Source organism: Dendrobates tinctorius, unplaced genomic scaffold, assembly GCF_039654945.1.
Source record: "Dendrobates tinctorius isolate UK_male_01 unplaced genomic scaffold, ASM3965494v1 ptg000065l, whole genome shotgun sequence".
NCBI classification, from domain to species: domain Eukaryota; kingdom Metazoa; phylum Chordata; class Amphibia; order Anura; family Dendrobatidae; genus Dendrobates; species Dendrobates tinctorius.
In genome coordinates, this window is record NW_027361733.1 from 10841138 (window position 1) to 10856016 (window position 14879).

General features: G+C 41.8%; 1 protein-coding gene across 1 annotated transcript in view; it reads right to left on the bottom strand.

Moving 5' to 3' along the window:
• The window catches only part of ATP9A (ATPase phospholipid transporting 9A (putative)), a 148288-nt gene that overhangs the window by 99921 nt on the left and 33488 nt on the right, over positions 1 to 14879 (bottom strand). Inside the window, exons 2-6 of the mRNA XM_073580616.1 lie at positions 13385 to 13529; positions 11126 to 11239; positions 6888 to 6996; positions 5960 to 6018; positions 648 to 699 (exon numbers count right to left, since the gene is read on the bottom strand). Of these exons, the coding sequence (XP_073436717.1) occupies positions 648 to 699; positions 5960 to 6018; positions 6888 to 6996; positions 11126 to 11239; positions 13385 to 13529 (479 nt within the window). The remainder of the gene's footprint in view (positions 1 to 647; positions 700 to 5959; positions 6019 to 6887; positions 6997 to 11125; positions 11240 to 13384; positions 13530 to 14879) is intronic.

Below are 14879 nucleotides of genomic sequence, written 5' to 3' on the forward strand. Positions count from 1 at the left end.
TGTAAGGAGACTTAAAAGTCATGCAATGCTCCTCTGGGAAATTATATATGCAAATTGCCTCTTCAGAAAGGAAGAGGACCTGAACTCTAGGGCCACATATCCTATGAGTAAATGTCAACCTTTTAACAAGCCTTCCATATAACAGGATAAAAACAAAACCAGAATCTCAATTTGCAGACCTGCTTTTCAGGGTTTTGCCCCTCCTTGGTGCAAATCATGAGATCAGATTTGGCTGTAAGGAGAGCCCTCTGACAGGCATCTAAAGGGTATAGGTCTCTCATACAGCCAAATCAGATCTCTTGTTTTGCACTAAAGAGGGGCAACACTCTGAAACACGTCTTCAAATGGAGATTCTGGTTTGGTTTTTACCCCAAATCATGTAGCAAAGCTCGTTATAGTGTCAATATTAGGTTTAAGGATTTTTAGAATTGCTACTTCCAACAGGGGGCACTAGAGTTCAAGTGCACTTCCTCTTTGAAGAGACATTTTGCATACTGATAGCTCTGATGCTTCATCTAAAGCTGCCTGAGAGAGAACAGGAGAAGCAGCACAGACACCAACTGCAATAACAATCTGCTAAATATATTAGATTTAAAAAAAAAAAAAAAATCAGATTTTGAGTCCTTATAAAATAATGGGCGAGTTACCATTTTTTTCTGACGTCCTTAGGAATATCATGTCAGCCGGAATTCTCTGATTCTGCAAGATAAATTATGAACATTTTAGATTTTATATACACTTTGCCCATTTTTAAAAACAAAAAAAACGCCGAAATTAAATAAGACAGTGCAGCCTTTTGTGACTTTGGACAAAACTGTAATTTAGAATTAAATTGATTACCTACTCTTAAATTACAGCAGGCCATCACTATCAGGCCGACACCCATACACCCCCACTGATCAGCTGTTATTAGCATGGGCAGCTTTTACCAGCTTCAAACGATTAGGAGCTGAACTGCAGTAGCCGAGGGCAGCCACTAGGCGAAGTGCAGAGTTGTGGTGTCAGACCTCCACCAATCTGATACTGATTACCTACCCTAAAGGGGCCTTACACATAGCGATATCGCTAGCAATATTACTAAAGCGTCACCGATTTTGTGACGCAGCAGCGATATTGCTAGCGATATGTGATACTTACCTCCGACCGGCTCCCCCGCTGGTTATCGCTGATCGTGCGAGATCATCCAGGTCCGTTTCTCGTCGGGCGCTTCCTGCTGGGCTTCCTGTGGCGCCGACGAGTGACGCGTGAACGCGGGCGGAGGACATCCTCATCGCCGCGTCTGACAGGTAACGACTGCTGCTGCGTCACTACGTGCCTGTTTGGCAGCTCACTAGCGACCATGTAGCCATGCACCAGCGATCCTGACCGGGTCATATCGTGGTCGGATCGCTGCTGCATCACTAAATGTAAAGGGGACTTAAGGATAAGTCATTGATAACTTTGTAAAGTAAAGTTAAAACCAATTAATTGGTTGATACTATATTGGAATAAAATGCAGGAAATTTGTGATCTTTCATTTTTCTGTAGTAAAGTCGCCCCATAGAGTGATGATAACTGGAAATGTAAAAATATAACAACGACTTGTCCGAGTTTTCTTTTTTAACCCCTTCATGACCAAGCCTATTTTGACCTTAATGACCAGGCCATTTTTTGCAATTCTGACCAGTGTCCCTTTATGAGGTAATAACTCAGGAACGCTTCAACGCATCCTAGCGATTCTGAGACTGTTTTTTCATGACATATTGGGCTTCATGTTAGTGGTAAATTTAGTTTGAAAATTTTTGCGTTTATTTGTGAAAAAATCAGAAATTTGGCGAAAATTTCGCATTTTTCAAATTTTGAATTTTTATGCTGTTAAACCAGAGAGTTATGTGACACAAAATAGTTACTAAATAACATTTCCCACATGTCTACTTTACATCAGCACAATTTTGGAAACAATTTTTTTTTGTTAGGAAGTTATAAGGGTTAAAAGATGACCAGTGATTTCTCATTTTTACAACAGAATTTACAAAACCATTTTTTTTTCACATTTGAAGCCACTTTGAGGGGTCTATATGGCAGAAAATACCCAAAAGTGACACCATTCTAAAAACAGCACCCGTCAAGCTACTCAAAACTACATTCAAGAAGATTATTAACCCTTCAGGTGCTTCACAGTAACTAAAGCAACGTGCAAAGAAAAATGGACATTTTAATTTTTCCAACAAAAATTTTCTTTTAGCATCAATTTTTTCATTTTCACATGGGCAACAGGATAAAATGGATCCTAAAATTTGTTGGGCAATTTCTCCTGAGTACACAGATACCTCATATGTGGTCATAAACCACTGTTTGGGCACACGGCAGGGTCCGGAAGGGAAGGAGCGCTATTTGACTTTTTGAATGGAAAATTAGCTCCAATCGTTATCTGGCACCATGTCGCGTTTGGAGAGCCCCTGTGTGCCTAAACAGTGAAACCCCCCCCACAAGTGACCCCATTTTGGAAACTAGACCCCTTATGGAACTTATCTAGATGTGTAGTGAGCACTTTGAGCCCCCAAGTGCTTCACAAAAGTATATAATGCAGAGCAGTGAAAATAAAAAATCATTTTTTTTTCCTCAAAAATGATTTTTTTAGCCCACTATTTTTTATTTTCACATGGGCTAACAGGAGAAATTGGACCACAACGTTGTTGTGCAATTTGTCCTGAGTACACCTATACCCCAAAAGTGGGGGGAACCACTGTTTGGGCGCACGGCAGGGCTCAGGGAAGGAGCCCCATTTGACTTTTTGAAATGAAAATTAGCTCTATTCGTTAGCGGACACCATGTCGTGTTTGGAGAGCCCCTATGTGCCTAAACTTTGGAGCTCCCCACAAATGACCCCATTTTGGAAACTAGACCCCCTAAGGAACTTATCTAGATGTGTGGTGAGCACCTTGAACCCCCAAGTGCTTCGCAGAAGTTTAACGCAGAGCCGTGAAAATAAAAAATCATTTTTTTTCCCCTCAAAAAAAATGATTTTTAGCCAGCAATTTTGTATTTTCAAAAGGGTAAGAGGAGAAACTGGACCTCATAAGTTGTTGTCCAGTTTGTCCTGAGTACGCTGGTACCCCATATGTGGGGGAGGACCACTGTTTGGGCACACGTCGGGGCTCGGAAGGGAAGTAGTGACAGTCTGAATTGCTGACTTTGATGGAATGGTCTGCGGGCGTCATGTTACATTTGCAGAGCCCCTGATGTGCCTAAACAGTAGAAACCCCCCACAAGTGACCCCATTTTGGAAACTAGACCTTCCAAGGAACTTATCTAGATGTGTGGTGAGCATCTTGAAACCCCAAGTGCTTCACAGAAGTTTAAAACGCAGAGATGTGAAAGTAAAAAAAAAAATTTTTTCGACAAAAATTTTTTTAGTCCCCAATTTTTTATTTTCCCAAGGGTAACAGGTGAAATAGACATCCAAAGTTGTTGTGCAATTTGTCCTGAGTACGCTGATACCCCATATGTTGGGGTAGAAGACTGTTTGTGCACACGTCGGGGATTGGATGGGAGGGAGCAACGTTTGACTTTTTGAACGCAAAATTGGCTGGAATCAATGGTGGCACCATGTCACGTTTGGAGACCCCCTGATGTGCCTAAACAGTGGAAACCCCTCAATTCTAACTCCAACCCTAACCCCAACACACCCCTAACCACAACCTTAACCCCAACACATCCCTAACCCTAATCCCACTCCTAACCATAACCCTAACCACAAGCATAACCCTAATGCCAACCCTAACCCCAACACATCCCTAACCCTAATCTTAACCCTAATTCCAACCCTGACCCAAATATAAACCCTAATTCCCACCCTAACCCTAATCCTAATTCCAACCCTAACCCTAATTCCAACCCTAACAGAAAAATAAAAATAAAAATATTTTCTTTATTTTATTAGCTGTGCCTACCTATGAGGGGTGATAAACGGGGGGTTTATTTACTTTTTATTTTATTTTGATCAATGTGAGAGTGATCAAAATGAATAAATGAATCTGCAGCCGGCAGGCGCACTGTGCATGCGCCAGCCATTTTCCAAGACGGCGGCGCCCATGAAGCAGGACGGCAGGACACCGGGAGCCGGAGCGGGACATCAGAGGTACCGGGGGGAGCGGAAAGAAGGGGGAGGGGAGCAGATGATGACGGCGGCGTCACATTGCCACCGTCAGTCGGTATCGGGGGTGAAGGGGTTAAACAGCCTTCGGCTTGATCTCGATTCATGGTGGCTTGATAAACAATCTATAGGAGAATCGATCTTGTTCAAGCTTAGATAAGGTAACAGCAGAGAAGACCCTGGTGGACCTGATAGTATCAAGCCATCGGGTTACTGGTCTTCCTTTTCACCTTGTTCCTTCTATTCTTCTGACATGACATCCTTCTCCAGTGATTCCTCGTTAGTGTCCAAAGTCCTGGGTTGGTGATCCTTGCTTCCAGTGCCATGTCTGGCTTGATTTGTTGCAAGATTGACTTATTTTTTTCTTCTTGCCATCCATGGTATTGATAACATCCTCCTCCAGTACCACATTTTGCAGATGTCAATTCCTCTTCTGACTTGTTTCTTGATCATCCAGGTTTTGCATCGATATGTTACTACAGAATTTTATGTACGAGCCGTGTCTTTGTCACCAGTGAAATCTTACTCGATCTGAAGACCTTGTCCAGTGACTTCATTGTTGATTTGCCCCTAGCTATTCTCCTCATGACTTCTGGTATCGTCGCTGCATCTTGAGTGATCATTGATCCGAGCAGGGTGAAGTTCTTTACATCCAGGGCTGTGGAGTAGGAGTCGGAGTGGTGGAGTCAGAGTCGGAGCCCATTTTGGTGGAATCACAGTCGGTGTCATGGAAATTGAGGAGTCAGAGGTTTGGCTTACCGACTCCACAACCCTGGTATGAGGGAGTTGGAGTCGGATTCGTGGAGTCGGAGTTCGAGTCGGTGTCATGGAAATTGATGAGTCGGAGGTTTGGCTTACCAACTCCACAGCCATGTTTACAACTTCCAGCTCATCGCGTACATCTCAAATGTGTCCTGGTCCTACCTGGCAGCAGTCAATATCTGTGTCTTCTTTGTGTTGAGTAGTCGTCCAATGCTCGAGCTTTCCATCTTTCCGTAATAAGTCCTCTATTACATCTACGCTTGTTGCCATCAATGTTAGATCGTCTGCGTATTGAAGATTATTGATTATTAGTTCTGCAATTTTGATTCCCTCTTCTTTTTCAGCCTTCCAGAAAATAGCTTCTGCATATAAATTAAAGAAAAATGGTTACCGGATGCCATCTTGTCTGATGCCCCACTCTACTTGGAACCATCCCATGATGCTGTGATCTGATAGAACTGTTGCTTCTTGGTAAAGGTTCCTAAGGAGGATGATCAGAAGGTTCAGCACACCCATATTCTTCATGGTATTCCAACATTTTTGGTGATCAACACACAGTGAAAGGCTTTGCGTAGTCTATGAAGCAAAAATAGGATGTTGGATTCTTTGTCCGTTTCCATTATCCATTTAATGTTAGCAATCACAACTCTTGTTCTTCTGACTTTTCTGAATCCAGTTTGGTCCTCTAGCAGCTCTTGGTCAAAGTAAGGTTCTAGCCATCTTTGTGGGATCTTCAGTAGTATTTTGCTGGAATGACTGCAACAGTCTGATAGTTTCCACAGTCGGTAGAATCTCTCTTCTCTAGAATAGGAATAAACACCAATCTTATTCAGCCCTTGGACCATTTACCAGTTGTCCAGATCTGTTGACACAGGCGTGTGAGAACAACTGCTGCTTCAAAAGACTTTATTAGCTCTATTGAAATATTGTCAAGTCGAGGCGCTTTGTTTGATGGTGTTACTCGTCTAATAATAATTTATCTTATATACTTTCCTTCATGTTTTACAATATAATCTATTCACTTGCGATACCATCATAGACATCGGAGAGATGAAAACTGACCTTTTCTACAATAACAAGATCTCCAACTTGTATGCTCGAGCTGCGGACTTTCACAGTGCCTGTAATGAAGAGCAGAAGTCACTTATTACTCCTGATCTATCCTGTGTATTACATACACGTCATTCACATCACAGGCAGGAAAGGAAAAAAAAACCCTGCACTTTTAGGACAGCAAACAAAAATGGCCATAAGGTGGGCTTGTTAAAGGATTTGTCTGGCCTTAGGGCACATAGCGTGGCTGCAGACTTGTGAATCCTCACAGAGTGTGGGCTACACACTGAGGATTCCCAGGTATCTGTGCTGGGAGCGAAAGGCCATGTGACCACAAATATGCAATTTGTATACTTTCGACCACATGCAGACTAGACTTGTCCACGTCTAGTTGGCATGTGACTGCATGCATGCAAATCCCTTATCTGAGGTCACACGATAGCAACAGAAAACCCTCACGCCATGAGCACTGTAGAGTGACTGCAGATTTGTCCCCTTAGGCTGGACAACCCCTTTAATGTCCATTTTTATAAATGTTAGATGGTGTCAGCATATTCCGCAGCGCTTGAAATACATTGTCATCAATCACTGCCCCCAATAGACCTGACAATCTATGTCTTTGGATTGTGGAAGGAAACCGTAAGACCCGGAGAAAACTCACAGAAAAACAGGGAAAACATGTGTATGGGGGCTTAATAACTCTCCCCCGGCAGATGATGTCGGGGAGAGAAGGATCCGGCACATTGGAAAGAGCTGATATCTGGCTGATGAAAGTGATGCACTTTGGCTGGAATATTCTGGGCATAAAATATGATTCCTAGATGAAATTAATAAAACAATTAAATGCTGAAGACCCCATCCGGATTCTTCCCACACACTAGGTCAGTGTTGATGCAGAGCTCCTGCCGCTACAATAAGGGGAACCCTGAAATCTGACCTCTGGTTGTGAGCTTGCTGTAGATCTGGGAGTTGACTTCTTTATCCCGCACTAAACATCGAATCTCTTCCACAGCCTCACGAATGATGGTGACAGCCAGGACGAATCCCTGCAGAGCGAGAGGGGAAGGAAATAAAGGTTTGGTGTTGCACAGAAAAAAAAAAAAAAAAAAGATCAGAACCTTTACAATACAGAAAATATAAAAACTCTCACTGGATGCAATGTTATGTTATGATTCAGCTACCTCAGACTCCAAGAGACAATGGATCTAAGCCGGAGTCCCTGATAACTACGTCCTACTGGATCAGAGCTCATGCAAAACTGAATTGGGCACTGAAAAGAATACGGCCTTTTTTAACTTTTTTTTGCAATTTTTTTGTCTTACATAGCATAATCTGTATTAAAAACGAAAAACAGAATCCTTACAACTTTCACACCGCCCACTGGGGCTTTTTTAGACTCTACTTCTCTGTTGTTTTAGGAAATAACACATGTACATAGCCACAATGGTCACACCTCAACCTCTGCTTTTTGAATTAAGGCATCTAATGAGCATGTGCAAAAGTAATTGTGAAGCGGGGGGGGGGGAGCTGTTGCATCACTTAATGTGACTTGTGAAGCCAGTGTGATCAGCTGTGTATAGAGGTGTTACCTGTCATTAAAATCCTGCCTCTGATAAGGAAACTCCTGTAAACTCTTTCTGAAAGGACAGGATCTTAGCGTCTAAATAAACTTCAAAACCCAGTGTGAATATTGGAAGAATGCTATTATTTTTTTTTTAAATTATGAATGTATGGGATATGGAAAATAAATTGTCAAAAACTTGTAAAACAGAAAACTAATTTAAACTAAAGGTAATTTTCTGGTGATAGCTTCCCTTTAAGTGGTGATGATGGTGTATATCCACAATCTTGCGGTGTGTCACCAATAATAATCAGCAGAATAGTGAGTGCAGCTCTGGAGTATAATACAGGATGTAACTCAGGATCAGTACAGGATAAGTAATGTAATATATGTACACAGTGACAGCACCAGCAGAATAGTGAGTGCAGCTCTGGGGTATAATACAGAATGTAACTCAGGATCAGTACAGGATAAGTAATGTAATGTATGTACACAGTGACTCCACCAGCAGAATAGTGAGTGCAGCTCTGGGGTATAATACAGAATGTAACTCAGGATCAGTACAGGATAAGTAATGTAATGTATGTACACAGTGACTGTACCAGCAGAATAGTGAGTGCAGCTCTGGAGTATAATACAGGATGTAACTCAGGATCAGTACAGGATAAGTAATGTAATGTATGTACACAGAGACTTCACCAGCAGAATAGTGAGTGCAGCTCTGGAGTATAATACAGGGTGTAACTCAGGATCAGTACAGGATAAGTAATGTAATGTATGTACACAGTGACTGCACCAGCAGAATAGCGAGTGCAGCTCTGGAGTAGAACACAGGATATATCTCAGGATCAGTACAGGATAAGTAATGTAATGTATGTACACAGTGACTGCACCAGCAGAATAGTGAGTGCAGCTCTGGAGTATACTACAGGATGTAGCTCAGGATCAGTACAGGATAAGTAATGTAATGTAATGTATGTACACAGTGACTGCACCAGCAGAATAGTGAGTGCAGCTCTGGAGTATAATACAGGGTGTAACTCAGGATCACTACAGGATAAGTAATGTATGTACACAGTGACTGCACCAGCAGAATAGTGAGTGCAGCTCTGGAGTATAATACAGGATGTAACTCAGGATCAGTACAGGATAAGTAATGTATGTACACAGTGACTGCACCAGCAGAATAGTGAGTGCAGCTCTGGAGTATAATACAGGGTGTAACTCAGGATCACTACAGGATAAGTAATGTATGTACACAGTGACTGCACCAGCAGAATAGTGAGTGCAGCTCTGGAGTATAATACAGGATGTAACTCAGGATCAGTACAGGATAAGTAATGTATGTACACAGTGACTGCACCAGCAGAATAGTGAGTGCAGCTCTGGAGTATAATACAGGACGTAACTCAGGATCAGTACAGGATAAGTAATGTAATGTATGTACACAGTGACTGCACCAGCAGAATAGTGAGTGCAGCTCTGGAGTATAATACAGGATGTAACTCAGGATCAGTACAGGATAAGTAATGTAATGTATGTACAAAGTGACTGCACCAGCAGAATAGTGAGTGCAGCTCTGGAGTATAATACAGGATGTAACTCAGGATCAGTACAGGATAAGTAATGTATGTACACAGTGACTGCACCAGCAGAATAGTGAGTGCAGCTCTGGAGTATAATACAGGGTGTAACTCAGGATCACTACAGGATAAGTAATGTAATGTATGTACACAGTGACTGCACCAGCAGAATAGTGAGTGCAGCTCTGGAGTATAATACAGGATGTAACTCAGGATCAGTACAGGATAAGTAATGTATGTACACAGTGACTGCACCAGCAGAATAGTGAGTGCAGCTCTGGAGTATAATACAGGATGTAACTCAGGATCAGTACAGGATAAGTAATGTATGTACACAGTGACTGCACCAGCAGAATAGTGAGTGCAGCTCTGGAGTATAATACAGGGTGTAACTCAGGATCACTACAGGATAAGTAATGTATGTACACAGTGACTGCACCAGCAGAATAGTGAGTGCAGCTCTGGAGTATAATACAGGATGTAACTCAGGATCAGTACAGGATAAGTAATGTATGTACACAGTGACTGCACCAGCAGAATAGTGAGTGCAGCTCTGGAGTATAATACAGGATGTAACTCAGGATCAGTACAGGATAAGTAATGTAATGTATGTACAAAGTGACTCCGCCAGCAGAATAGTGAGTGCAGCTCTGGAGTATAATACAGGATGTAGCTCAGGATCAGTACAGGATAAGTAATGTAATGTATGTACACAGTGACTTCACCAGCAGAATAGTGAGTGCAGCTCTGGAGTATAATACAGGGTGTAACTCAGGATCAGTACAGGATAAGTAATGTAATGTATGTACACAGTGACTGCACCAGCAGAATAGCGAGTGCAGCTCTGGAGTATAACACAGGATATATCTCAGGATCAGTACAGGATAAGTAATGTAATGTATGTACACAGTGACTGCACCAGCAGAATAGTGAGTGCAGCTCTGGAGTATACTACAGGATGTAGCTCAGGATCAGTACAGGATAAGTAATGTAATGTATGTACACAGTGACTGCACCAGCAGAATAGTGAGTGCAGCTCTGGAGTATAATACAGGGTGTAACTCAGGATCACTACAGGATAAGTAATGTAATGTATGTACACAGTGACTGCACCAGCAGAATAGTGAGTGCAGCTCTGGAGTATAATACAGGATGTAACTCAGGATCAGTACAGGATAACTAATGTATGTACACAGTGACTGCACCAGCAAAATAGTGAGTGCAGCTCTGGAGTATAATACAGGATGTAGCTCAGGATCAGTACAGGATAAGTAATGTATGTACACAGTGACTGCACCAGCAGAATAGTGAGTGCAGCTCTGGAGTATAATACAGGGTGTAACTCAGGATCACTACAGGATAAGTAATGTAATGTATGTACACAGTGACTGCACCAGCAGAATAGTGAGTGCAGCTCTGGAGTATAATACAGGATGTAACTCAGGATCAGTACAGGAGAAGTAATGTATGTACACAGTGACTGCACCAGCAGAATAGTGAGTGCAGCTCTGGAGTATAATACAGGATGTAACTCAGGATCAGTACAGGATAAGTAATGTAATGTATGTACACAGTGACTGCACCAGCTGAATAGTGAGTGCAGCTCTGGAGTATAATACAGGATGTAACTCAGGATCAGTACAGGATAAGTAATGTAATGTATGTACACAGTGACTCCGCCAGCAGAATAGTGAGTGCAGCTCTGGAGTATAATACAGGATGTAGCTCAGGATCAGTACAGGATAAGTAATGTAATGTATGTACACAGTGACTGCACCAGCAGAATAGTGAGTGCAGCTCTGCAGTATAATACAGGATGTAACTCAGGATCAGTACAGGATAAGTAATGTAATGTATGTACACAGTGACTCCACCAGCAGAATAGTGAGTGCAGCTCTGGAGTATAATAAATGTTCACATGCTGTAAAAGATAAAGATTGTATGCACATATCTAAATATAAACTGTAAAATTCTGTTCAAAGGGGAATGAAGATACTTAAAAGGAAATATACTGTAAAATCATCCACGTACCAGAGGAACCCAGAAAGTATACAGGGGCCCCAGCCGCATCTCAGGCACAAATTGTGAACAGGCCAGCAGCAGGAAATATAAGTTGAAGAAGTATTTGAACTGGTTAAAAAGGATCTAAAACAGAGTGAAAGAAAGAAGAGTCATATAAAAGTCAAGTGTGCTAGTTGTGAAAGAGCTTAACATGTTTTTAATACATATTGGTGTCCATTAGCGTTAACTCTTCAATCCTGGGATCCATTTCTGAATACCCATAATCCAAGTTACTGGTCTCGTCGGAAGCACAGAATTACATCCCGAAACTCCTCGTACCCATCTAATTACATTGGAATCCAAACACATAAGGTACAAGTACATTGTTCTGGTATGTTGGTGATTCAGACATTTTTTTTTTCAAACGATGGCTACAGCTTTTGTAAAAATGTACTACAAAAGTATCGTTACAGTTTTACTTTTGCCTCTGCTGGGTTTCGTGCAGTGCCGCGTTCGGCCCTCCATCTGTCGGACGGTTTCCATATCCCGTCCCATGTCCAGCTTTATTAATGGCTTTCTCTTAAACAACTGAACATATAACAGCTAAGAGTGTAAAAAATGGTCAATTGTACTAACAGCTGTCAACATCCCCCCTTTGCCCCCCAGCAAGGTGTTAATTACGGCCACTTTGCCCCCAGGAGACGGCTCGGCTTCTTGCCATGATTGGGTAAACAGCAGGACGCCATTTACATGGAGCTAACTCCAATATGTTTTTTCTTTAAAATAAAGTAGCCGAAGCATCTTCAGAGAAAGCAATGCCAGAAAGTGTCAGGGCTCGTCCAGCTACTTGAAGACCTACAGGTCTGGAGATTATATATATATACACTTCTGTGGCCACAGATGGGCTCCGCAGCCCCTCGGGGGGTCATTATATCACTGCGGACCCTGCTGTGAGGTCAGAGTTCAGCTGTGAAAGAAGTGGGGTCTGTACTTACTGTTAAACATTGCATTTGTCACAAGGTCGCAATGTTACAGAAAAGTCACAATAAATATAATAATAAATCCGGATAAATGCTTGAAGTTAAAATGGGTGAAAAAAAAAAAAAAAAGAAATGTCCATCAGGTTCCACCGAGTGATCAGAAAGCATAAAGGAAAGGGGAACATGACCAACCACAAAGCAGGATCCAGTCCATCTCAGAAGAGTTAATATCGATCCACCAAACCAAACATTCAGAAAATAACTTTACACATTTACATAATTTTTTATGTTTTCTTCCAAAACTTTTAATTTTAGGGTTTTATTTTTACCAAGTTCTATATCAGGCTCCCCATAGAAGTCCAACAAAAAAAAAAACACACATCTCCAAAGGAGATATGTTAATACGTTTGCATTATTTAACCTGAGAGCAGCATGACGTAGGGGCTGAGACCCTGATTCCAGCGATGTCGCTTGCTGGGCTGCATACTGTCGTTTTGATATAATCACAGTTTTCTCTGCAGGGTTCAAAATGTTGAGCCCTATAAAATCCACTGATTTGCAGCTTACTGTGTATATGCAGAAAGTTGCTAATCAGTGATGGGGGCGGAGTTACACACAGCAGTTGACCGGAAGGCACGAGACACCTAGTCTTGCAGCGATAATCTCCTGCTGGTTAAACACTGATTGTATTGCAACAACACCACACAGCCTAATAAATGACACTTTGCTGGAATCAGGGTCTCCGCCCCTACATTATTCTGATCTCTGATTACATAGCAAAAATCTGGTGACCGATTTCCTTTAAAAACACACCGGTTGTGTTTTCTATTAAATCACATCCACTTCGCGTAAACTGTTAAACTCAAGTGTATTTTTTGCACACACAAAAAAAACAGCAGTAAAAAAAAATAATATGCAGCAAAGCTATGGCATGCAAGAGCTGGAAGGGGTTATTCCAATCTGAAACAATTTGGGCTTTTATTGCACATCCACAAGTGCCATGGTGGGGGCCACATCCTGCAGGTTCTATATTTTAATATAGGTGCAGGTCCCAGGTGACCAATACACAAGTATATTTATGGTATATCCTGTGGATTTACCATACATGTCTGAAACGAAAGAAAAAAAAAACCCTTTAAGTAATGTAGCCTGACTCGCCCATTCATTGGGAGCTCTGTGTGGTTTCAGGCCTGGAGGCTGCAGAAATCCTAATTACTAAACTTAATTGCTAAGAGGTAAATACCCAGCAGCTTGCTGCAGTAATGGCTCCGGCCTGGCATACAGCGTCCTAGGCGAGAAGACGTCTTACCCCTGGGAGAAATGTGAAGAAGTTGTATTTCTGATTGTTGATGACGTTCCGTGGGTATCTTTGTTCTCTTTTTTCGGGGTGTCCAAGCCAGACAGTTCTTGGCCTTAGTTCCCGACGGCCGCAGCACCCCAAACAGCCGCAGCACCTATAAAAAAGGAACACGAAGCAATACTTAGTAGTGTAATGATATAATGTAGCATGAGATGCGCCTGCAGCCATTCTTCAGAGATTACGTTTCTGCTTCTTAATTCCAGGCCAATTACAGATTAGATGCAATTAGTTAGAGGACATTTAGCGCTAATTACAGAGTATATACAAGATGAGCCTTTCCATCCTTAATTTGGTTAGTACTTTATTTCAAGGTTTAGAATGATAGGTTATGTGCTGGATTGGCTGGATTTTGGCCAGAACGGTCATTGGCTCTAGCGGACAGATCCAATATTGGAAAAAAGAAAACCCTGGAGCAGAATTATCAATACTGACTGATTCATAGACAGTGGAAACAGACTAGAAGGATCTAAAATGCACAAAATATGGTCAATATCAATATGGTTCATGACGGTTAATAAACTTCATTTTTAGTATGTTTGCAGCACTTATTTAAGGGTAAGAACAATGCATATTTGATCACAGCCCACGCGAAACGCGCGTCGGGGCTGCGGACATGAAACCCGGCGTGGAGACTATGGGTAAGACCCTGTGCTAATGGCAGCAGCCCTATGTATGACTTGTTATTACCACCCTTCCTTCCAGAGACTTTTGATATAAGCTTCAGAGTTATTACCACTGAGCTGGGATGATGTGATATTTATCTATCTGTCTAGTGAGGCTCTAAATTTCAATGGATACATTGTGAGGGTTTAGGATGAGTGGATATAAATTATATTTAGCACTTTATAGGTAATGCTGCTATTTCCTTGTGGTCCCCCATCCACCTTATACCTTTTTTGTGAGTGTCATTTCTGCACCTCTGTTCCACACTGTGTATCTTGATTATTTTTAGTGTACTTATGTTGATGTATTTTTGTTGTAAAATATGTGTTTAATAAAACTGGTCTTTTTTACCTTGGACTTCCCCTCTCTTTGTTCTTTCTTGTGGTTCTATGATTATAGGAGAGTGTCCTCTAATATTTTGACCCTGTGTACCACTGGGTATAGGGTCTGATTTTTTGATATTTTGTTTTCTGTTTGATGGATTTTGTTTTCATTTGTTTGCAGCACTTAGTTGTTGGCTTAGTTTTATGCCAAAATCATGCACCGTAATTTGGACAGATTTTCTTGAGCATTGTGTTGCACGTTAAGCCACAACCCCTAGTCCAACAGCAGGGAACGTTTGGCTCTGGTGGACCCCCAGCCCTTTAAATTCTCTATTGAGTGCATGCACATGCACGTAGAGCTGACTACTGACTGCTGCTGTGATGTAGGCAACGCTGGATTACGTTCTTTGTGGGCAGAGTTGATAAATTTGGTTCTCAATAATAGCAAACATTGATGT